This window comes from Oncorhynchus gorbuscha, unplaced genomic scaffold, assembly GCF_021184085.1.
Source record: "Oncorhynchus gorbuscha isolate QuinsamMale2020 ecotype Even-year unplaced genomic scaffold, OgorEven_v1.0 Un_scaffold_3189, whole genome shotgun sequence".
NCBI lineage: Eukaryota > Metazoa > Chordata > Actinopteri > Salmoniformes > Salmonidae > Oncorhynchus > Oncorhynchus gorbuscha.
The window spans coordinates 1,915-27,500 of record NW_025747506.1 but is presented as its reverse complement, the minus strand read 5'-3'; the positions used below and the strand labels follow the sequence as shown (position 1 = coordinate 27,500).

The 25,586-nt window shown below is 48.6% G+C and overlaps 1 protein-coding gene across 1 annotated transcript in view; it reads left to right on the top strand.

Annotated features, from left to right (window-relative positions):
- The window catches only part of LOC124027401 (dedicator of cytokinesis protein 1-like), a 41,778-nt gene extending 16,760 nt beyond the window's left edge, over window positions 1-25,018 (top strand). The window contains exons 3-6 of the mRNA XM_046339841.1: window positions 5,862-6,060; window positions 11,818-11,983; window positions 20,224-20,372; window positions 23,809-25,018. Coding sequence (XP_046195797.1) covers window positions 5,862-6,060; window positions 11,818-11,983; window positions 20,224-20,372; window positions 23,809-23,904 — 610 coding nt within the window. The 3' untranslated portion in view covers window positions 23,905-25,018. The remainder of the gene's footprint in view (window positions 1-5,861; window positions 6,061-11,817; window positions 11,984-20,223; window positions 20,373-23,808) is intronic.
- Window positions 25,019-25,586: the final 568 nt, after the last annotated feature.

The following is a 25,586-nucleotide window of genomic DNA, read 5'->3' as shown; positions in this document are numbered from 1 at the left end:
ACCAGTAGAATGGGGACGTCCAGATGGAACCAGTAGAATGGGGGCGTCCAGATGGAACCAGTAGAATGGGGACGTCCAGATGGAACCAGTAGAATGGGGACGTCCAGATGGAACCAGTAGAATGGGGACGTCCAGATGGAACCAGTCAGAATGGGGACGTCCAGATGGAACCAGTAGAATGGGGACGTCCAGATGGAACCAGTAGAATGGGGACGTCCAGATGGAACCAGTCAGAATGGGGACGTCCAGATGGAACCAGTAGAATGGGGGCGTCCAGATGGAACCAGTAGAATGGGGACGTCCAGATGGAACCAGTAGAATGGGGACGTCCAGATGGAACCAGTAGAATGGGGACGTCCAGGTGGAACCAGTAGAATGGGGACGTCCAGGTGGAACCAGTAGAATGGGGACGTCCAGGTGGAACCAGTAGAATGGGGACGTCCAGGTGGAACCAGTAGAATGGGGACGTCCAGGTGGAACCAGTAGAATGGGGACGTCCAGGTGGAACCAGTAGAATGGGGACGTCCAGGTGGAACCAGTAGAATGGGGGCGTCCAGATGGAACCAGTAGAATGGGGACGTCCAGATGGAACCAGTAGAATGGGGACGTCCAGATGGAACCAGTAGAATGGGGACGTCCAGATGGAACCAGTAGAATGGGGACGTCCAGATGGAACCAGTAGAATGGGGACGTCCAGATGGAACCAGTAGAATGGGGACGTCCAGATGGAACCAGTAGAATGGGGACGTCCAGATGGAACCAGTAGAATGGGGACGTCCAGATGGAACCAGTAGAATGGGGACGTCCAGATGGAACCAGTAGAATGGGGACGTCCAGATGGAACCAGTAGAATGGGGACGTCCAGATGGAACCAGTAGAATGGGGACGTCCAGATGGAACCAGTAGAATGGGGACGTCCAGATGGAACCAGTAGAATGGGGACGTCCAGATGGAACCAGTAGAATGGGGACGTCCAGATGGAACCAGTAGAATGGGGGCGTCCAGATGGAACCAGTAGAATGGGGGCGTCCAGATGGAACCAGTAGAATGGGGACGTCAGATGGAACCAGTAGAATGGGGACGTCCAGATGGAACCAGTAGAATGGGGACGTCCAGATGGAACCAGTAGAATGGGGACGTCCAGATGGAACCAGTCAGAATGGGGACGTCCAGATGGAACCAGTAGAATGGGGACGTCCAGATGGAACCAGTAGAATGGGGACGTCCAGATGGAACCAGTCAGAATGGGGACGTCCAGATGGAACCAGTAGAATGGGGACGTCCAGATGGAACCAGTAGAATGGGGACGTCCAGATGGAACCAGTAGAATGGGGACGTCCAGATGGAACCAGTCAGAATGGGGACGTCCAGATGGAACCAGTAGAATGGGGACGTCCAGATGGAACCAGTAGAATGGGGACGTCCAGATGGAACCAGTAGAATGGGGACGTCCAGATGGAACCAGTAGAATGGGGACGTCCAGGTGGAACCAGTAGAATGGGGACGTCCAGGTGGAACCAGTAGAATGGGGACGTCCAGGTGGAACCAGTAGAATGGGGACGTCCAGGTGGAACCAGTAGAATGGGGACGTCCAGATGGAACCAGTAGAATGGGGACGTCCAGATGGAACCAGTAGAATGGGGACGTCCAGATGGAACCAGTAGAATGGGGACGTCCAGATGGAACCAGTAGAATGGGGACGTCCAGATGGAACCAGTAGAATGGGGACGTCCAGATGGAACCAGTAGAATGGGGACGTCCAGATGGAACCAGTAGAATGGGGACGTCCAGATGGAACCAGTAGAATGGGGACGTCCAGATGGAACCAGTCAGAATGGGGACGTCCAGATGGAACCAGTAGAATGGGGAGGTCCAGATGGAACCAGTAGAATGGGGACGTCCAGATGGAACCAGTCAGAATGGGGACGTCCAGATGGAACCAGTAGAATGGGGACGTCCAGATGGAACCAGTAGAATGGGGACGTCCAGATGGAACCAGTAGAATGGGGACGTCCAGATGGAACCAGTAGAATGGGGACGTCCAGGTGGAACCAGTAGAATGGGGACGTCCAGGTGGAACCAGTAGAATGGGGACGTCCAGGTGGAACCAGTAGAATGGGGACGTCCAGGTGGAACCAGTAGAATGGGGACGTCCAGGTGGAACCAGTAGAATGGGGACGTCCAGGTGGAACCAGTAGAATGGGGACGTCCAGATGGAACCAGTAGAATGGGGACGTCCAGATGGAACCAGTAGAATGGGGACGTCCAGATGGAACCAGTAGAATGGGGACGTCCAGATGGAACCAGTAGAATGGGGACGTCCAGATGGAACCAGTAGAATGGGGACGTCCAGATGGAACCAGTAGAATGGGGACGTCCAGATGGAACCAGTAGAATGGGGACGTCCAGATGGAACCAGTAGAATGGGGACGTCCAGATGGAACCAGTAGAATGGGGACGTCCCAGATGGAACCAGTAGAATGGGGACGTCCAGATGGAACCAGTAGAATGGGGACGTCCAGATGGAACCAGTAGAATGGGGACGTCCAGATGGAACCAGTAGAATGGGGACGTCCAGATGGAACCAGTAGAATGGGGACGTCCAGATGGAACCAGTAGAATGGGGACGTCCAGATGGAACCAGTAGAATGGGGACGTCCAGATGGAACCAGTAGAATGGGGACGTCCAGATGGAACCAGTAGAATGGGGACGTCCAGATGGAACCAGTAGAATGGGGACGTCCAGATGGAACCAGTAGAATGGGGACGTCCAGATGGAACCAGTAGAATGGGGACGTCCAGATGGAACCAGTAGAATGGGGACGTCCAGATGGAACCAGTAGAATGGGGACGTCCAGATGGAACCAGTAGAATGGGGACGTCCAGATGGAACCAGTAGAATGGGGACGTCCAGATGGAACCAGTAGAATGGGGACGTCCAGATGGAACCAGTAGAATGGGGACGCCCAGATGGAACCAGTAGAATGGGGACGTCCAGATGGAACCAGTAGAATGGGGACGTCCAGATGGAACCAGTAGAATGGGGACGTCCAGATGGAACCAGTAGAATGGGGACGTCCAGATGGAACCAGTAGAATGGGGACGTCCAGATGGAACCAGTAGAATGGGGACGTCCAGATGGAACCAGTAGAATGGGGACGTCCAGATGGAACCAGTAGAATGGGGACGTCCAGATGGAACCAGTAGAATGGGGACGTCCAGATGGAACCAGTAGAACGGGGACGTCCAGATGGAACCAGTAGAATGGGGACGTCCAGATGGAACCAGTAGAATGGGGACGTCCAGATGGAACCAGTAGAACGGGACGTCCAGATGGAACCAGTAGAACGGGGGCGTCCAGATGGAACCAGTAGAACGGGGGCGTCCAGATGGAACCAGTAGAACGGGACGCCCAGATGGAACCAGTAGAACGGGACGTCCAGATGGAACCAGTAGAACGGGGACGTCCAGATGGAACCAGTAGAACGGGGACGTCCAGATGGAACCAGTAGAACGGGGACGTCCAGATGGAACCAGTAGAACGGGGACGTCCAGATGGAACCAGTAGAACGGGGACGTCCAGATGGAACCAGTCAGAATGGGGACGTCCAGATGGAACCAGTAGAATGGGGACGTCCAGATGGAACCAGTAGAATGGGGACGTTCAGATGGAACCAGTAGAATGGGGACGTCCAGATGGAACCAGTAGAATGGGGACGTCCAGATGGAACCAGTAGAATGGGGACGTCCAGATGGAACCAGTAGAATGGGGACGTCCAGATGGAACCAGTAGAATGGGGACGTCCAGATGGAACCAGTAGAATGGGGACGTCCAGATGGAACCAGTAGAATGGGGACGTCCAGATGGAACCAGTAGAATGGGGACGTCCAGATGGAACCAGTAGAATGGGGACGTCCAGATGGAACCAGTAGAATGGTGGACGTCCAGATGGAACCAGTAGAATGGGGACGTCCAGATGGAACCAGTAGAATGGGGACGTCCAGATGGAACCAGTAGAATGGGGACGTCCAGATGGAACCAGTAGAATGGGGACGTCCAGATGGAACCAGTAGAATGGGGACGTCCAGATGGAACCAGTAGAATGGGGACGTCCAGATGGAACCAGTAGAATGGGGACGTCCAGATGGAACCAGTAGAATGGGGACGTCCAGATGGAACCAGTAGAATGGGGACGTCCAGATGGAACCAGTAGAATGGGGACGTCCAGATGGAACCAGTAGAATGGGGACGTCCAGATGGAACCAGTAGAATGGGGACGTCCAGATGGAACCAGTAGAATGGGGGCGTCCAGATGGAACCAGTAGAATGGGGGCGTCCAGATGGAACCAGTAGAATGGGGACGTCCAGATGGAACCAGTAGAATGGGGACGTCCAGATGGAACCAGTAGAATGGGGACGTCCAGATGGAACCAGTAGAATGGGGGCGTCCAGATGGAACCAGTAGAACGGGGACGTCCAGATGGAACCAGTAGAACGGGGACGTCCAGATGGAACCAGTAGAACGGGGGCGTCCAGATGGAACCAGTAGAACGGGGACGTCCAGATGGAACCAGTAGAACGGGGACGTCCAGATGGAACCAGTAGAACGGGGACGTCCAGATGGAACCAGTAGAACGGGACGTCCAGATGGAACCAGTAGAACGGGGACGTCCAGATGGAACCAGTAGAACGGGGACGTCCAGATGGAACCAGTAGAACGGGGACGTCCAGATGGAACCAGTCAGAATGGGGACGTCCAGATGGAACCAGTAGAATGGGGACGTCCAGATGGAACCAGTAGAATGGGGACGTTCAGATGGAACCAGTAGAATGGGGACGTCCAGATGGAACCAGTAGAATGGGGACGTCCAGATGGAACCAGTAGAATGGGGACGTCCAGATGGAACCAGTAGAATGGGGGCGTCCAGATGGAACCAGTAGAATGGGGACGTCCAGATGGAACCAGTAGAATGGGGGCGTCCAGATGGAACCAGTAGAATGGGGACGTCCAGATGGAACCAGTAGAATGGGGACGTCCAGATGGAACCAGTAGAATGGGGACGTCCAGATGGAACCAGTAGAATGGGGACGTCCAGATGGAACCAGTAGAATGGTGGACGTCCAGATGGAACCAGTAGAATGGGGACGTCCAGATGGAACCAGTAGAATGGGGACGTCCAGATGGAACCAGTAGAATGGGGACGTCCAGATGGAACCAGTAGAATGGGGACGTCCAGATGGAACCAGTAGAATGGGGACGTCCAGATGGAACCAGTCAGAATGGGGACGTCCAGATGGAACCAGTAGAATGGGGACGTCCAGATGGAACCAGTAGAATGGGGACGTCCAGATGGAACCAGTAGAATGGGGACGTCCAGATGGAACCAGTAGAATGGGGACGTCCAGATGGAACCAGTAGAATGGGGACGTCCAGATGGAACCAGTAGAATGGGGACGTCCAGATGGAACCAGTAGAATGGGGACGTCCAGATAGAACCAGTAGAATGGGGACGTCCAGATGGAACCAGTAGAATGGGGACGTCAGGAGAAAAGGGATTTTTTTCCACATTTCAAAACACAACTTTCAAACACACACACGTATGTGATAAGAAACATTTAGAGTCTCATAGCAAAGGGTCTAAATACTTATGTAAATCAGGTATTTCAGTTTTTTATTTTTAAATGTGCAACAAAAAGAAAGTACTTTGTCATTATGGGGTATTGTGTGTAGGTTGCTGAAGTTTTTATTTAATTTAATCCGTTTTAGAATAAGGCTGTGTAACGTAACAAAATGTGCACAAATCAATGGGTCTGAATACTGCATGTTCACTCCTTCTCCCTGTTGTCCTCTCCCTCCCAGCTTTGCCCTAGAGCCTCTCCTGCCAAAGAAGTTGCACTGCAAGTCCCAGGATAAGCTGGAGCGCGACGAGTCGGAGAGGGAGAGGAAGGACAAGAAGAAAGAGAAGAGGAACAGTAAACACCAGGAGATCTTTGACAAGGAGCTGAAGACCACTGACATCTCCCTGCAGCCCGCCGAGGCAGTCATACTGTCAGAAACGGTGAGGGGGGACTATCCCTGGCTCTGCTCCTCCTCCCTCCTCTCCTCTCCTCCCTCCTCTCCTCCCTCCTCTCCTCTCCTCCACCCTGCCTCCCTCCTCCTCCTCTCCTCCCTCCTCCTCTCCTCCCTTTCCCTCCCTCCTCCCCCTCCCTCCTCTCCTCCCCCTCCCTCCTCTCCTCCTTCTCCCTCCCTCCTCCCCCTCCCTCCTCTCCCTCCCTCTCCCTCCTCCTCTCCTCCCTCCCTCCCTCCCTTCCCCCTCCTTCCTCTCCTCCCTCCCTCTCCCTCCCTCCTACCCTACCTCCCTCCACCCTGCCTCCCTCCTCCTCCTCTCCTCCCTCCTCCTCTCCTCCCTTTCCCTACCCTCCTCCCCCTCCCTCCTCTCCTCCCTCTCCCTCCCTCCTCCCCCTCCCTCCTCTCCTCTCCTCCCTCTCCCTCCTCCTCTCCTCCCTCCCTCCCTTCCCCCCTCCTTCCTCTCCTCCCTCCCTCTCCCTCCCTCCCTCCTACCCTCCCTCCCTCCACCCTGCCTCCCTCCTCCCCTTCCTCCCTCTCTCCTCACCACATAATTATATCCCTCAGCTCCTCTCCTCTTCTCCCTCCCTCCCTCCTCCCTCAGCTTCTCTCCTCGCTCCCTCGTCTTCTCTTCATTACAGCGGCAGAGCACCAAAGCCCACTGCTCTGGCCCTTTGGGATGTAGCTACCAGTCGGTAATTCAATTAAGAAAAGAATCAGAGTGTGGTCCCTAGATTCCCCTGGTGGTAGATCAGCCAGCCAGTCGTCTGGCCCCTAGATTCCCCTGGTGCTACATCAGTCAGCCAGTCGTCTGGTCCCTAGATTCCCCTGGTGGTAGATCAGCCAGCCAGTCGTCTGGCCCCTAGATTCCCCTGGTGCTACATCAGTCAGCCAGTCGTCTGGCCCCTAGATTCCCCTGGTGCTACATCAGTCAGCCAGTCGTCTGGCCCCTAGATTCCCCTGGTGGTAGATCAGCCAGCCAGTCGTCTGGCCCCTAGATTCCCCAGGTGGTAGATCAGTCAGCCAGTCGTCTGGCCCCTAGATTCCCCTGGTGGTAGATCAGCCAGCCAGTCGTCTGGCCCCTAGATTCCCCTGGTGCTACATCAGTCAGCCAGTCGTCTGGCCCCTAGATTCCCCTGGTGGTAGATCAGTCAGCCAGTCGTCTGGCCCCTAGATTCCCCTGGTAGTAGATCAGTCAGCCAGTCGTCTGGTCCCTAGATTCCCCTGGTGGTATATCAGTCAGTCAGCCAGTCGTCTGGTCCCTAGATTCCCCTGGTGGTAGATCAGTCAGCTAGCCAGTCGTCTCGCCCCTAGATTCCCCTGGTGCTACATCAGTCAGCCAGTCGTCTGGCCCCTAGATTCCCCTGGTGGTAGATCAGCCAGCCAGTCGTCTGGCCCCTAGATTCCCCTGGTGGTAGATCAGCCAGCCAGTCGTCTGGCCCCTAGATTCCCCTGGTGGTAGATCAGCCAGCCAGTCATCTGGCCCCTAGATTCCCCTGGTGGTAGATCAGCCAGCCAGTCGTCTGGCCCCTAGATTCCCCTGGTGGTAGATCAGCCAGCCAGTCGTCTGGCCCCTAGATTCCCCTGGTGGTAGATCAGCCAGCCAGTCGTCTGGCCCCTAGATTCCCCTGGTGGTAGATCAGCCAGCCAGTCGTCTGGCCCCTAGATTCCCCTGGTGGTAGATCAGGCAGTCAGCCAGTCGTCTGGCCCCTAGATTCCCCTGGTGGTAGATCAGTCAGCCAGTCGTCTGGCCCCTAGATTCCCCTGGTGGTAGATCAGTCAGCCAGTCGTCTGGCCCCTAGATTCCCCTGGTAGTAGATCAGTCAGCCAGTCGTCTGGTCCCTAGATTCCCCTGGTGGTATATCAGTCAGTCAGCCAGTCGTCTGGCCCCTAGATTCCCCTGGTGGTAGATCAGTCAGCTAGCCAGTCGTCTGGCCCCTAGATTCCCCTGGTGGTAGATCAGTCAGCCAGTCGTCTGGCCCCTAGATTCCCCTGGTGGTAGATCAGTCAGCCAGTCGTCTGGCCCCTAGATTCCCCTGGTGGTAGATCAGTCAGTCAGCCAGTCGTCTGGCCCCTAGATTCCCCTGGTGGTATATCAGTCAGTCAGCCAGTCGTCTGGCCCCTAGATTCCCCTGGTGGTAGATCAGTCAGCTAGCCAGTCGTCTGGCCCCTAGATTCCCCTGGTGGTAGATCAGTCAGCCAGTCGTCTGGCCCCTAGATTCCCCTGGTGGTAGATCAGTCAGCCAGTCGTCTGGCCCCTAGATTCCCCTGGTGGTAGATCAGTCAGTCAGCCAGTCGTCTGGCCCCTAAATTCCCCTGGTGGTAGATCAGCCAGCCAGTCGTCTGGCCCCTAGATTCCCCTTGTGGCAGATCAGCCATCCAGGCATCAGTCGTCTGGCCCCTGATAGAGCTTCTTCCTCGGGGCCTGAGAAGAGAGGAGAGATGACTCTATCATTCAACGTTGTTGGCACATCGAAGAGGCTAACAGCTGTAAGCTGTACTGTCTCCGTTAAATACATCCACTCTAAGCTGTACTGTCTCCGTTAAATACATCCACTCTAAGCTGTACTGTCTCCATTAAATACATCCACTCTAAGCTGTACTGTCTCCGTTAAATACATCCACTCTAAGCTGTACTGTCTCCGTTAAATACATCCACTCTAAGCTGTACTGTCTCCGTTAAATACATCCACTCTAAGCTGTACTGTCTCCGTTAAATACATCCACTCTAAGCTCTACTGTCTCCGTTAAATACATCCACTCTAAGCTGTACTGTCTCCGTTAAATACATCCACTCTAAGCTCTACTGTCTCCGTTAAATACATCCACTCTAAGCTCTACTGTCTCCGTTAAATACATCCACTCTAAGCTGTACTGTCTCCGTTAAATACATCCACTCTAAGCTCTACTGTCTCCGTTAAATACATCCACTCTAAGCTCTACTGTCTCCGTTAAATACATCCACTCTAAGCTGTACTGTCTCCGTTAAATACATCCACTCTAAGCTCTACTGTCTCCGTTAAATACATCCACTCGAAGCATCACCCTGTTGAGGACTGACTTTGAGTTGTACAGCGGGGTTGAATGATAAATTAACTTATGAATCAACAGCTGATATATATATATATAAGTGTGGAGCCCTTTAAAACTTCTTCACAATACACATTGTGAAATTATGCCCTACCATGTGAAACCAATATTGAGGCACTAACCACAAATAAGATGCAGTAAGCTGACAGTAAATGTGAGTTTCAATCTATACCCAGCTTCAGAAATACAAACAGCCTGTGAACATATTTGCATGTTCAGAGAGGAATACGATGAGCCAATCCCGACGAGGATACGAAAGCAATTTTCACCTAAATGGTATTTAATTGCTCTCTCCTTTGTTATTCTTCAGCTTAGACACAGTTGGCCTTTCAGTGCAGTACATTTAATTGGTTTTATAGTGAGATTTGTGATGTAGTTTAGATGGTTTTCTAGTGAGATGTAATTTAGATGGTTTTCTATTGAGTTCTATTGAGATGTAGTTTAGATGGTGTTCTATTATTATGTAGTTTAGATCGTTTTCTATTGAGATGTAGTTTAGATGGTTTTCTATTGAGATGTAATATATAATAATATATGCCATTTAGCAGACGCTTTTATCCAAAGCGACTTACAGTCATGTGTGCATACATTCTACGTATGGGTGGTCCCGGGGATCGAACCCACTACCCTGGCGTTACAAGCGCCATGCTCTACCAACTGAGCTACAGAAGATGTAGTTTAGATGGTTTTCTATTGAGATGTAGTTTAGATGGTTTTCTATTGAGTTCTATTGAGATGTAGTTTAGATGGTTTTCTATTGAGTTCTATTGAGATGTAGTTTAGATGGTTTTCTATTATTATGTAGTTTAGATCGTTTTCTATTGAGATATAATTTAGATGGTTTTCTATTGAGTTCTATTGAGATGTAGTTTAGATGGTTTTCTATTATTATGTAGTTTAGATCGTTTTCTATTGAGATGTAATTTAGATGGTTTTCTATTGAGTTCTATTGAGATGTAGTTTAGATGTTTTTTCTATTGAGTTCTATTGTGATGTAGTTTAGATTGTTTTCTATTGAGATGTAGTTTAGATGGTTTTCTATTGAGTTATATTGAGATGTAGTTTAGATGTTTTTTCTATTGAGTTCTATTGTGATGTAGTTTAGATTGTTTTCTATTGAGATGTAGTTTAGATGGTTTTCTATTGAGATGTAGTTTAGATGGTTTTTCTATTGAGTTCTATTGTGATGTAGTTTAGATGGTTTTCTATTGAGATGTAGTTTAGATGGTTTTCTATTGAGATGTATTTTAGATGGTTTTCTATTGTGATGCAGTTTTGATGGTCTGACTTCTGATAAACAATATTGTTTGGTAGCAACATGATGGTTTTAGGTGGCATCTTTCTTTCTCCCTCCTTTCTCTCCCTCCTCTCTCTCTCCCTCCTCTCTCTCCCTTCTCTCTCTCCATCCTTTCTCTCCCACCTCTCTCTCCCTCCTCTCTCTCACTCCTCTCTCTCACTCCTCTCTCTCCCTCCTCTCTCTCCCTCCTCTCTCTCCCTCCTCTCTCTCACTCCTCTCTCTCCCTTCTCTCTCTCCATCCTTTCTCTCCCACCTCTCTCTCCCTCCTCTCTCTCACTCCTCTCTCTCACTCCTCTCTCTCCCTCCTTTCTCTCCCTCCTTTCTCTCCCTCCTTTCTCTCCCACCTCTCTCTCCCTTCTGTCTCTCCCTCCTCTCTCTCCCACCTCTCACTCCCTTCTCTCTCTCCCTCCTTTCTCTCCCACCTCTCTCTCCCTCCTTTCTCTCCCACCTCTCTCTCCCTCCTCTCTCTCACTCCTCTCTCTCACCCTCTCTCTCCCTCCTCTCTCTCCCTCCTCTCTCTCACTCCTCTCTCTCTCTCCTCTCTCTCTCTCCTCTCTCTCCCTCCTCTCTCTCCCTCCTCCTCTCTCTCCCTCCTCTCTCTCACTCCTCTCTCCTCCCTCCTCTCTCTCCCTTCTCTCTCTCCCTCCTCTCTCTCCCTTCTCTCTCTCCCTCCTCTCTCTCTCTCCTTTCTCTCCCTCCTCTCTCTCCCTCCTCTCTCTCACTCCTCTCTCTCACTCCTCTCTCTCACTCCTCTCTCTCCCTCCTTTCTCTCCCTCCTTTCTCTCCCACCTCTCTCTCCCTTCTGTCTCTCCCTCCTCTCTCTCCCACCTCTCACTCCCTTCTCTCTCTCCCTCCTTTCTCTCCCACCTCTCTCTCCCTCCTTTCTCTCCCACCTCTCTCTCCCTCCTCTCTCTCACTCCTCTCTCTCACTCCTCTCTCTCCCTCCTCTCTCTCCCTCCTCTCTCTCCCTCCTCTCTCTCACTCCTCTCTCTCACTCCTCTCTCTCACTCCTCTCTCTCACTCCTCTCTCTCCCTCCTCTCTCTCCCTCCTCTCTCTCCCTCCTCTCTCCCTCCTCTCTCTCACTCCTCTCTCTCCCTCCTCTCTCTCCCTCCTCTCTCTCCCTCCTCTCTCTCCCTCCTCTCTCTCCCTTCTCTCTCTCCCTCCTCTCTCTCCCTCCTTTCTCTCCCTCCTCTCTCTCCCTACTCTCTCCCTCCTCTCTCTCCCTCCTTTCTCTCCCTCCTCTCTCTCCAGATGTCATCAGATCAGCCCGCATCTCCTTATCTATTTTTTTGATTGTTTGACTTGATTTGATTCCTACAGGATCTGTGATACATCTCTTCTCTCTCTCTCTGTGTGTTCAGATCAGCCCACTGAGGCCTCAGAGACCAAAGAGTCAGGTGTTGAACCTGTTGAGTGGAGACCGCCGTCTCTCCGTGTCCCCCGGACCCCCCCAGCCCCATTCCTCCCCGGGCCCCCCACCCATCACCCCCAGGAACAAACTGTCCTTCAGCCTGCTCACCGTCTCCAGTGAGTACACACATACATGGACAGATATGCACACACACACATGCCTTGCAGCTACCTCCGCCATGTTCTCTTACCCTGCTGGCTGAATGTTTCTTCTAGTGTCGTCTCTGTCTTCCCTGGGCTCTCTAGGATCGTCTCTGTCTTCCCTGGGCTCTCTAGGGTCGCCTCTGTCTTCCCTGTGCTCTCTAGGGTCGTCTCTGTCTTCCTTGGGCTCTCTAGGATCGTCTCTGTCTTCCCTGGGCTCTCTAGGGTCGCCTCTGTCTTCCCTGTGCTCTCTAGGGTCGTCTCTGTCTTCCTTGGGCTCTCTAGGATCGTCTCTGTCTTCCCTGGGCTCTCTAGGGTCGCCTCTGTCTTCCCTGGGCTCTCTAGCGTCGTCTCTGTCTTCCCTGGGCTCTCTAGCGTCGTCTCTGTCTTCCCTGGGCTCTCTAGGGTCGTCTCTGTCTTACCTGGGCTCTCTAGGGTCGTCTCTGTCTTCCCTGGGCTCACTAGGGTCGTCTGTCTTCCCTGGGCTCTCTAGGGTCGCCTCTGTCTTCCCTGGGCCCTCAAGGGTCGTTTCTGTCTTCCTTGGGCTCTCTAGGATCGTCTCTGTCTTCCCTGGGCTCTCTAGGGTCACCTCTGTCTTCCCTGGGCTCTCTAGGGTCGTCTCTGTCTTCCTTGGGCTCTCTAGGGTCGCCTCTGTCTTCCCTGGGCTCTCTAGGGTCGTCTCTGTCTTCCCTGTGCTCTCTAGGGTCGTCTCTGTCTTCCCTGGGCTCTCTAGGGTCGTCTGTCTTCCCTGGGCTCTCTAGGGTCTTCTTTGTCTTCCCTGGGCTCTCTAGCGTCGTCTCTGTCTTCCCTGGGCTCTCTAGGGTCGTCTCTGTCTTACCTGGGCTCTCTAGGGTCGTCTCTGTCTTCCCTGGGCTCTCGAGGGTTGTCTGTCTTCCCTGTGCTCTCTAGGGTCGTCTCTGTCTTCCCTGGGCTCTCTAGGGTCGTCTGTCTACCCTGTGCTCTCTAGGGTCATCTCTGTCTTCCCTGGGCTCTCTATGGTCGTCTCTGTCTTCCCTGGGCTCTCTAGGGTCATCTGTCTACCCTGTGCACTCTAGGGTCGTCTGTCTTCCCTGTGATGTGTCATTGCATCACTGTGTCTTGCATCACGCCATCCCACAGAAACTACGCGGAGATAGATAGAGGCAGTGTATGGTGTTTCTGAATGTTCCATCGTTGCCCTTTCAGAAACATGGTTGACTGAAGAGACATCAACTCTTCATGATACAGGTCTCCTTTATAATGCCGTTCACCACTGGAGAACATCAACGCTTCATCTCCTTTATAATGCCACTGGAGAACATCCACGCTTCATCTCCTTTATAATGCCACTGGAGAACATCAACGCTTCATCTCCTTTATAATGCCACTGGAGAACATCCACGCTTCATCTCCTTTATAATGCCACTGGAGAACATCCACACTTCATCTCCTTTATAATGCCACTGGAGAACATCCACGCTTCATCTCCTTTATAATGCCACTGGAGAACATCCACGCTTCATCTCCTTTATAATGCCACTGGAGAACATCCACGCTTCATCTCCTTTATAATGCCACTGGAGAACATCAACGCTTCATCTCCTTTATAATGCCACTGGAGAACATCCACGCTTCATCTCCTTTATAATGCCACTGGAGAACATCCACGCTTCATCTCCTTTATAATGCCACTGGAGAACATCAACGCTTCATCTCCTTTATAATGCCACTGGAGAACATCCACGCTTCATCTCCTTTATAATGCCACTGGAGAACATCAACGCTTCATCTCCTTTATAATGCCACTGGAGAACATCCACGCTTCATCTCCTTTATAATGCCACTGGAGAACATCCACGCTTCATCTCCTTTATAATGCCGTTCATCACTGGAGAACATCCACGCTTCATCTCCTTTATAATGCCACTGGAGAACATCAACGCTTCATCTCCTTTATAATGCCACTGGAGAACATCCACGCTTCATCTCCTTTATAATGCCACTGGAGAACATCCACGCTTCATCTCCTTTATAATGCCGTTCATCACTGGAGAACATCCACGCTTCATCTCCTTTATAATGCCACTGGAGAACATCCACGCTTCATCTCCTTTATAATGCCACTGGAGAACATCCACGCTTCATCTCCTTTATAATGCCGTTCATCACTGGAGAACATCCACGCTTCATCTCCTTTATAATGCCACTGGAGAACATCCACGCTTCATCTCCTTTATAATGCCGTTCACCACTGGAGAACATCAAGAGTGGCAGGAGGAGCGGCCATTTTGTGTTCATTAACATGTTCTCTTCTTAAGTAGAGAGGACCTCAGGCTTCCATCTGATAACATTGATGTTTAATCTCTGTTGATAGAGATTCCCTCGTGTTCATGTCTTGGTGTTAAAACAAGCGGTGATTGGATGCATCGATCGGCCACCCGATTCTGACATTGGTAGTTTCATTGATGTCCTCGCATCGAACTGGGATTGGATTAATAGTGAAGCTAAAAATGTGATTTATATTGGGTGATTACAAGGATTGGGTCATTTCTATTGGGTGATTACAAGGATTGGGTCATTTCTATTGGGTGATTACAAGGATTGGGTGATTTCTATTGGGTGATTACAAGGATGGGGTGATTTCTATTGGGTGATTACAAGGATTGAGTTATTTCTATTGGGTGATTACAAGGATTGGGTGATTTCTATTGGGTGATAACAAGGATTGGGTGATTTCTATTGGGTGATTACAAGGATGGGGTGATTTCTATTGGGTGATTACAAGGATTGGGTGATTTTTATTGGGTGATAACAAGGATTGGATGATTTCTATTGGGTGATTACAAGGAGTGGGTGATTTCTATTGGGTGATTACAAGGAGTGGGTGATTTCTATTGGGTGATTACAAGGATTGGGTGATTTCTCACTGACACCTGCCTTGTTGAATAGTTTATACTGCAGCTGTCTGTATCCCCTCTATAAGCCCAGGAGACTGACCAGTCCACCTGCCTTGTTGAATAGTTTATACTGCAGCTGTCTGTATCCCCTCTATAAGCCCAGGAGACTGACCAGTCCACCTGCCTTGTTGAATAGTTTATACTGCAGCTGTCTGTATCCCCTCTATAAGCCCAGGAGACTGACCAGTCCACCTGCCTTGTTGAATAGTTTATACTGCAGCTGTCTGTATCCCTCTATAAGCCCAGGAGACTGACCAGTCCACCTGCCTTGTTGAATAGTTTATACTGCAGCTGTCTGTATCCCCTCTATAAGCCCAGGAGACTGACCAGTCCACCTGCCTTGTTGAATAGTTTATACTGCAGCTGTCTGTATCCCCTCTATAAGCCCAGGAGACTGACCAGTCCACCTGCCTTGTTGAATAGTTTATACTGCAGCTGTCTGTATCCCTCTATAAGCCCAGGAGACTGACCAGTCCACCTGCCTTGTTGAATAGTTTATACTGCAGCTGTCTGTATCCCCTCTATAAGCCCAGGAGACTGACCAGTCCACCTGCCTTGTTGAATAGTTTATACTGCAGCTGTCTGTATCCCCTCTATAAGCCCAGGAGACTGACCAGTCCACCTGCCTTGTTGAATAGTTTATACTGCAGCTGTCTGTATCCCCTCTATAAGCCCAGGAGACTGACCAGTCCACCTGCCTTGTTGAATAGTTTATACTGCAGCTGTCTGTATCCCCTCTATAAGCCCAGGAGACTGACCAGTCCACCTGCCTTGTTGAATAGTTTATACTGCAGCTGTCTGTATCCCTCTATAAGCCCAGGAGACTGACCAGTCCACCTGCCTTGTTGAATAGTTTATACTGCAGCTGTCTGTATCCCCTCTATAAGCCCAGGAGACTGACCAGTCCACCTGCCTTGTTGAATAGTTTATACTGCAGCTGTCTGTATCCCCTCTATAAGCCCAGGAGACTGACCAGTCCACCTGCCTTGTTGAATAGTTTATACTGCAGCTGTCTGTATCCCCTCTATAAGCCCAGGAGACTGACCAGTCCACCTACCTTGTTGATCCTTTAAATAATGTGGCAGGTAATAACAGATGTACTTTTCATTGAAATGAATGACCACTTTCCACTTTTTTTCGGCAACTGGAAAATGAACAGATGGGAATGATTAGTACAATGTAGAATATTTAACTAAAAGTAATTATGATTGCTTTAAGATGTTGATTGATGATATATATATTCAGGCTGATTAGGAGTCTGCTTGCCAGACTCGCATCTTTCAATTGTTGTATTTCACCACTGCTTTGCCTTAGTTAAGTCACGTAAGAGAGCAGCAGAAGGTTCTGGAAACCTTGGGTTTTCTCAACCCGGTCTCAAAAAAACCCACAGTACAAAATTTAAAAATAAAAATAAAAGTTGTGTAAAAGGTTCATCAATCATCTGTTGAGTAAGACAAAAGGCCTGTACAACTCCCCCATGTCAATGTGGTCCTTCTGTAGCTCAGTTGGTAGAGCATGGTAATGCCAGGGTAGTGGGTTCGATTCCCGGTACTGTACAACTCCCCCATGTCAATGTCCTGTTGGCAATAAGACCTATACTGCTCCTGATGTTATTTCATGTCAATTCAATAAAATAAAAACAATTTTTTGTGAATGTGGGTTCCTCTCTGCCAAAGACAACAGAGAAAACGGATGGAAATCCCCCTGGGTTACATGTCCCTTCTCTGCTTCATTGTGATCCTCCTGATGGGAGGCGATGGAGATCATTGGTAACTTAAAGACATCAGCGGCAGGTCATGATGAGATCGGTGTCTCTTGTGGTGAAATCGGTGTCTTCCTCGATCACTGAGCCTCTTTATATAACGTCCATCTTCACCAAATCAATCCATTTACATTTACATTTAAGACAATCCCAACTGGTATCGTTCCTAAAGATTCAAAAATGACCTCCATCCAGTTGGGATTGATTTGGTGAAGATGGACGTTAAAGAGGCTCAGTGATCGAGGAAGACTGGTATTGTTCCTAAAGATTCAAACATTGTGAAAGTTCTACCTCTCTCTATAAATCTGGAGATCCAAGATATTTGACAAATTATCGCCCCAAATATCTGTACTACCATGTTTTTCTAAAGTCCTAGAAAGATTTGTGTATAAGAGAATGCTGAAACATTTAAATCAACACTGTATTCTATATGAGCACCAATATGGTTTTTCATTAAAAAAAACTACTCCACAGATACGGCTCTTTAGCAACACGTGGATAAAATCTTTACATCCATGAACAACAATGAACGGTATCTTTTGAGATTTTATCCCAAAGCGTTTGACACGGTCGATCATTAAATATTACTTTCTAGATTGCATTATTATGTTTGTCATGATGTAACATATAATTGGATATATAGTTCATGTTTATGATAGATAACAATGTGGTAATGCTAACGGCTGTGTATCTACCAGGACCAAGATGTCCTGTGGTGTGACACAGGGTTCAAAACCTGTCTAGTTGTCATAGTGGAGGGTGAGGGTTTTACCTGTCTAGTTGTCATAGTGGAGGGTGAGGGTTTTACCAGTCTAGTTTTAATAGTGGAGGGTAGGGTTAGTGGTGAGGGTTTTACCAGTCTAGTTTTCATAGTGGAGGGTGAGGATTTTACCAGTCTAGTTGTCATAGTGGAGGGTGAGGGTTTTACCAGTCTAGTTTTCATAGTGGAGGGTGAGTGTTTTACCAGTCTAGTTTTCATAGTGGAGGGTAAGGGTTAGTGGTGAGGGTTTTACCAGTCTAGTTTTCATAGTGGAGGGTGAGTGTTTTACCAGTCTAGTTTTCATAGTGGAGGGTAGGGTTAGTGGTGAAGGTTTTACCAGTCTAGTTTTCATAGTGGAGGGTGAGTGTTTTACCAGTCTAGTTTTCATAGTGGAGGGTAGGGTTAGTGGTGAGGGTTTTACCAGTCTAGTTTTCATAGTGGAGGGTAGGGTTAGTGGTGAGGGTTTTACCAGTCTAGTTTTCATAGTGGAGGGTGAGGGTTAGTGGTGAGGGTTTTACCAGTCTAGTTTTCATAGTGGAGGGTAGGGGTTAGTGGTGAGGGTTTTACCAGTCTAGTTTTCATAGTGGAGGGTAGGGCTAGTGGTGAGGGTTTTACCAGTCTAGTTTTCATAGTGGAGGGTAGGGGTTAGTGGTGAGGGTTTTACCAGTCTAGTTTTCATAGTGAAGGGTGAGGGTTTTACCAGTGTAGTTTTCTTAGTGGAGGGTTAGTGGTGAGGGTTTTACCAGTCTAGTTTTCATAGTGGAGGGTGAGGGTTTTACCAGTCTAGTTTTCATAGTGGAGGGTAGGGTTAGTGGTGAGGGTTTTACCAGTCTAGTTTTCATAGTGGAGGGTGAGGGTTAGTGGTGAGGGTTTTACCAGTCTAGTTTTCATAGTGGAGGGTAGGGGTTAGTGGTGAGGGTTTTACCAGTCTAGTTTTCATAGTGGAGGGTAGGGCTAGTGGTGAGGGTTTTACCAGTCTAGTTTTCATAGTGGAGGGTAGGGGTTAGTGGTGAGGGTTTTACCAGTCTAGTTTTCATAGTGGAGGGTAGGGCTAGTGGTGAGGGTTTTACCAGTCTAGTTTTCATAGTGGAGGGTAGGGGTTAGTGGTGAGGGTTTTACCAGTCTAGTTTTCATAGTGGAGGGTAGGGGTTAGTGGTGAGGGTTTTACCAGTCTAGTTTTCATAGTGGAGGGTAGGGCTAGTGGTGAGGGTTTTACCAGTCTAGTTTTCATAGTGGAGGGTAGGGCTAGTGGTGAGGGTTTTACCAGTCTAGTTTTCATAGTGGAGGGTAGGGGTTAGTGGTGAGGGTTTTACCAGTCTAGTTTTCATAGTGGAGGGTAGGGGTTAGTGGTGAGGGTTTTACCAGTCTAGTTTTCATAGTGGAGGGTAGGGCTAGTGGTGAGGGTTTTACCAGTCTAGTTTTCATAGTGGAGGGTAGGGCTAGTGGTGAGGGTTTTACCAGTCTAGTTTTCATAGTGGAGGGTAGGGCTAGTGGTGAGGGTTTTACCAGTCTAGTTTTCATAGTGGAGGGTGAAGGTTTTACCAGTCTAGTTTTCATAGTGGAGGGGGAAGGTTTTACCAGTCTAGTTTTCATAGTGGATCGTACTATTTTGTCCTTTGTTATTCCTAATCTATATCAATGACCTTGCTGTTGGGTCTTCTACCGTACCTCCCTTCACTTTACTGATGATACCAATTAGATTGTATCACTCAAGCATTTTTGATTCACTAATTAAATGAAACCAACTCAGGCATGGCCACATTTTCTAAATGATTCCAGATAAACAAATTCTCTTTAAACATTAATACTTTCAACTTTATTATATTCAATTAAATGGAACAGGCCACATCCACTAGATTCCTCAGAGCTTTAAGTGATGAAACGTTATCCTGGTAGGAACATATTCATTTTGTCTGTAGCAAAGTGATGAAACGTTATCCTGGTAGGAACATATTCATTTTGTCTGTAGCAAAGTGATGAAATCTATTGGAATCATCAGAGTGGTTTGGTTCATCAAGTTTGCTTCTCAACGCTACACTAGAGCTGCATTGACCCAGATCTCATGTACTGTAATATTGTCTGGGCCAGTACATACGTCTCCTACCTACACAGATTACTCGTCATACAAAAGAAAATGTGCAAGACTATTCGCCACTGGCACAATCTGAATAATTAGTTTCCCTTGGGGATGAGTGGTGACCTCAGGACTAAAGATTGTCCTCTGTCTCTCTCTCTCTCTGTCTGTCTCTCTCTGTCTCTCTGTCTGTCTCTCTCTCTCGGTCTCTGTGTCTGTCTCTCTGTTTCTCTCTGTTTCTCTCTGTGTCTGTCTCTCTCTCTCTGTCTCTCTCTCTCGTTCTCTCTGTGTCGGTCTCTCTGTTTCTCTCTGTGTCTGTCTCTGTCTCTCTCTGTCTCTCTGTCTGTCTCTCTCTGTCTGTCTCTCTCTCTCGTTCTCTCTCTGTCTGTCTCTCTCTCTCGTTCTCTCTCTCTGTCTCTCTCTGTCTCTGTCTCTCTCTCTCTTGTTCTCTCTCTCTCGTTCTCTCTCTCTCGTTCTCTCTCTCTGTCTCTCTCTCTCTCTGTGTCTGTCTCCGTCTCTCTCTGTCTGTCTCTCTCTCTCGGTCTCTCTGTGTCTGTCTCTCTCTCTCGGTCTCTCTGTGTCTGTCTCTCTGTTTCTCTCTGTGTCTGTCTCTCACTGTGTCTGTCTCTCTCTCTCTCTCTGTCTCTCTCTCTCTCTCTGCCTGTCTGTCTGTCTGTCTCTCAGGTCTGGAGCTGAACGGGATGGGGGTTGATAAAGGAGAGACTCCTCCTCCCCTGCCCGTGAAGGGCATCTCTGCTGATTATGGGAACCTGCTAGGAGATAATGAAGACTTGACGAGTCCCTCCACCCCTCCCCTGACACACCATCAAAGGGTAGGTTTTTAATGTGGGATAAGAACAGCACCTTAATGATACCACGTCAATACTACGGTTAATGGAACAGCCCATCATCACCAGGGAGGGAGGGAGGGTCAGTCCACAGTCCTCAGCAACACACTCCTCTCCTCCTCCACCATGTCTGTCCTGGTGGCTACAGCCTGCCTCCTCCTGCCTCAGCCTGTCTCCTCCTACCTCAGCCTGTCTCCTCCTGCCTCAGCCTGTCTCCTCCTGCCTCAGCCTGTCTCCTCCTGCCTCAGCCTGTCTCCTCCTGCCTCAGCCTGTCTCCTCCTGCCTCAGCCTGTCTCCTCCTGCCTCAGCCTGTCTCCTCCTGCCTCAGCCTGTCTCCTCCTGCCTCAGCCTGTCTCCTCCTGCCTCAGCCTGTCTCCTCCTGCCTCAGCCTGTCTCCTCCTGCCTCAGCCTGTCTCCTCCTTGCTGAACCTGTCTCCTCCTACCTCAGCCTGTCTCCTCCTGCCTCAGCCTATCTCCTCCTGCCTCAGCCTGTCTCTTCCTACTTCAGCCTGTCTCCTCCTTGCTGAACCTGTCTCCTCCTACCTCAGCCTGTCTCCTCCTGCCTCAGCCTGTCTCCTCCTGCCTCAGCCTGTCTCCTCTTACCTCAGCCTGTCTCCTCCTGCCTCAGCCTGTCTCCTGCTACCTCAACCTGTCTCCTGCTACCTCAACCTGTCTCCTCCTGCCTCAACCTGTCTCCTCCTGCCTCAGCCTGTCTCATCCTGCCTCAGCCTGTCTCCTCCTACCTCAGCCTGTCTCCTCCTACCTCAGCCTGTCTCCTACTACCTCAGCCTGTCACCTCCTACCTCAGCCTGTCACCTCCTACCTCAGCCTGTCTCCTCCTACCTCAGCCTGTCTCCTGCCTCAGCCTGTCTCTTCCAGCCTCAGCCTGTCTCTTCCAACCTCAGCCTGTCTCCTCCTTCCTGAACCTGTCTCCTCCTACCTCAGCCTGTCTCCTCCTACCTCAGCCTGTCTCCTGCTACCTCAGCCTGTCTCCTCCTGCCTCAGCCTTTCTCCTCCTGCCTCAGCCTGTCTCCTCCTACCTTAGCCTGTCTTCTCCTACCTGAACCTGTCTCCTCCTACCTCAGCATGTCTCCTCCTACCTCAGCATGTCTCCTCCTAACTCAGCCTGTCTCCTCCTACCTCAGCCTGTCTCTTCCTACCTACAGAGTCGGGCTAGATTAGTCTCACTGGGAGGGGGAGACTTGGCAGTAAACTGGAGTCAGGCTACATTAGTCTCACTGGGGGGAAAACGGGCAGTAATCTGAAGTCAGACTAGATTAGTGGGGGAGGGACAGGCAGTAAACTGGAGTCAGACTAGATTAGTAGGGGAGGGACAGGCAATACACTGGAGTCAGACTAGATTAGTCTCACTGGGGGGAAACAGGCAGTAAACTGGAGTCAGACTAGATTAGTGGGGGAGGGACAGGCAGTAAACTGGAGTCAGACTAGATTAGTCTCACTGGGGGGAGGGACAGGCAGTAAACTGGAGTCAGACTAGATTAGTGGGGGAGGGACAGGCAGTAAACTGGAGTCAGACTAGATTAGTGGGGGAGGGACAGGCAGTAAACTGGAGTCAGACTAGATTAGTGGGGGAGGGACAGGCAGTAAACTGGAGTCAGACTAGATTAGTGGGTGAGGGACAGGCAGTAAACTGGAGTCAGACTAGATTAGTGGGGGAGGGACAGGCAGTAAACTGGAGTCAGACTAGATTAGTAGGGGAGGGACAGGCAGTAAACTGGAGTCAGACTAGATTAGTGGGGGAGGGACAGGCAGTAAACTGGAGTCAGACTAGATTAGTGGGGGAGGGACAGGCAGTAAACTGGAGTCAGACTAGATTAGTGGGGGAGGGACAGGCAGTAAACTGGAGTCAGACTAGATTAGTCTCACTGGGGGGGATACTTGGCAGTAAACTGGAGTCAGACTAGATTAGTAGGGGAAGGACAGGCAGTAAACTGGAGTCAGACTAGATTAGTGGGGGAGGGACATAACAATCAGATTTTCCCAGCTAGTGACAGCGGGTTTAACTCCAAGTCCTTGACTGCTGGTGTCATTGAGTCTTGTGTAGAGTACAGTATATACATATGAGATGAGTAATGTAGGGTATATAAACATTATATAAGGTGGCTAGTGATACATTTATTACATCAACGTTTCCATTATTAAAGTGGCAAGATAGTTGAGTCAGTGTGTTGGCAGCAGAATCTCAGGGATCTTTAACTGCTGAGTTGCGAGATGATCTGCTACATTTCCAGGATATTCCTCTTTCTTTAATCTACTTGAAGCATCCGAGTTTAAAGCTTCACAAGGTGTTATAAGGATGTATAACCAGAGTTTAAAGCTTCACAAGGTGTTATAAGGATGTATAACCAGAGTTTAAAGCTTCACAAGGTGTTATAAGGATGTATAACCAGAGTTTAAAGCTTCACAAGGTGTTATAAGGATGTATAACCAGAGTTTAAAGCTTCACAAGGTGTTATAAGGATGTATAACCAGAGTGTAAAGCTTCACAAGGTGTTATAAGGATGTATAACCAGAGTTTAAAGCTTCACAAGGTGTTATAAGGATGTATAACCAGAGTTTAAAGCTTCACAAGGTGTTATAAGGATGTATAACCAGAGTTTAAAGCTTCACAAGGTGTTATAAGGATGTATAACCAGAGTTTAAAGCTTCACAAGGTGTTATAAGGATGTATAACCAGAGTTTAAAGCTTCACAAGGTGTTATAAGGATGTATAACCAGAGTTTAAAGCTTCACGAAGTGTTATAAGGATGTATAACCAGAGTTTAAAGCTTCACAACGAGTTATAAGGATGTATAAGCCAAGTTTAAAGCTTCATAACGTGTTTATAAGGATGTATAAACCAAGTTTAAAGCTTCACAAGGTGTTATAAGGATGTATAAGCTGAGTTTAAAGCTTCACAAGGTGTTATAATAATGTATAAGCCGAGTTTAAAGCTTCATAATGTGTTTATAAGGATGTATAAGCTGAGTTTAAAGCTTCACAAGGTGTTATAAGGATGTATAAGCTGAGTTTAAAGCTTCACAAGGTGTTATAAGGATGTATAAGCCGAGTTTAAAGCTTCATAATGTGTTTATAAGGATGTATAAGCTGAGTTTAAAGCTTCACAAGGTGTTATAAGGATGTATAAGCCGAGTTTAAAGCTTCATAATGTGTTTATAAGGATGTATAAGCTGAGTTTAAAGCTTCACAAGGTGTTATAAGGATGTATAAACCGAGTTTAAAGCTTCATAATGTGTTTATAAGGATGTATAAGCTGAGTTTAAAGCTTCACAAGGTGTTATAAGGATGTATAAGCCGAGTTTAAAGCTTCATAATGTGTTTATAAGGATGTATAAGCCTTCATAATGTCTTATAAAGGTGGCTAAATATTTCTGTATTCTCTTTTCTTTTTTTTTAATAGCATTTGCCACCTCCTCTTCCCAGCAAGACCCCTCCTCCTCCTCCCCCTAAGACCACCAGGAAACAAGCCTCCATCGATTCAGGAATTGTACAATAAACAATGACCTTAAGACACCCGATTTAAAACACACAAGGTTCTTTCCCCTCTGCAATCACCCCCCCCCCCCCCCCCCCCTAGTGGACTACTTTTCACCATCGGCTTCTGGTCAAACCTGGTCAAACGTAGGGCACTATATAGTGAACAGGGTGCCATTTGGGGAAACAGCCGCAGTCTGACCAGGAGTGGAAGAAGAGTATCTCACTCAGGCAACACTCCTTATTGAGCCATTCATCTTGGTCGTGTCCCAAACAGCACCCTATTCCCTACATAGTTCACTACTTTTGACCACGGCCGATAGGGCTCTGGTTAAAAGTAGTGCACTACGTAGGGAATAGGGTGCCATTTTGTGGCAGAGCCTCATTGATCCTTTTCCATTTTTGCCTGAAGTGTGATGATGCGATCTACTTTACCATAGATAGGGTAGATAGGTGAATCAGTTTCTCATGATTACTGGTCACTGAATGTATTGATGCTATCTACCATCTAGGACTCCATTCTCCACCTGATACCAGTTCAGGCCTTTGTAATGCTATGAGATCGTGTTCCACCTATAGAACCTTTAGAATGAGTGAAATGAGTATAGAATCAGAACCAGGTGAATGAAGCGTTCTCTGGTTCTGTCTTTGACCAATAGACAGGCTGGTGAGTGACGACCAACATTCTGACCCCTCCCACCTGCCCTAAGGAGCTGGGAGCACACAGTAACAGAAAACATCCATTTTTATTCAGTGGTTTATCTTTTTCTATCCATATTCCCGCTTTGTACAGAGGTTTGTATATAGGATTTTATTTTCATTTCATTTTTCTTTATGTGGAATTTATCATGACTTTTATTTTGTAATAACATAGCATTAGATTAACAGGTTTTCATTTATACCCCCCCCCCCCAAAAAAAAAAAAAAAATGTTTTTTAAAGTGACAGGGACTATAAAGAATTGGTATGTGAGAATCTGCCTATCGTTGATTTTCTGGGTACGGTTTGTGTTTTCTTTGCAGTGAACACAACTAACTCCCTCCTTCATCATACATCGTCATTGTGTAGGATTTTAACGCTGTAACATTGACTGTTTCCAATTCACTACTGACTTCTGAATAAACTTTCTCAACTGGATGTTTCCACTGTTTCTTTGTGTTTTCGCTCGCTGCTCTTCAGCTTTAACGAAAACAAAATACCTTTGAAACAAAGTCTGTTCCGTCTGGGTTGTTGACTTTGATTAATGGATGTATAGCAACTAGATGGGTTTCACTGACAGCAATCACAACTCTACTGCTTTCTTGTCAAGGGGAAGTCTACACAGTCTCTTACGGTAATGTAATGCAGGGTTATCAATGTGAAGTCTACACAGTCTCTTACGGTAAGGATATACAGCTTATCAAGGTGAAGTCTACACAGTCTCTTACGGTAATGTAATGCATGCAGGGTTATCAAGGTGAAGTCTACACAGTCTCTTACGGTTATGTAATGCAGGGTTATCAAGGTGAAGTCTACACAGTCTCTTACGGTAAGGTGGTGAAGTCTACACAGTCTCTTACGGTAAGGTAATGCAGGGTTATCAAGGTGAAGTCTGTACAGTCTCTTATGGAAATGTTATATCACGTTATCAAGGTGAACTCTACACAGTCTCTTACGGTAAGGTAATGCAGGGTTATCAAGGTGAACTCTACACAGTCTCTTACGG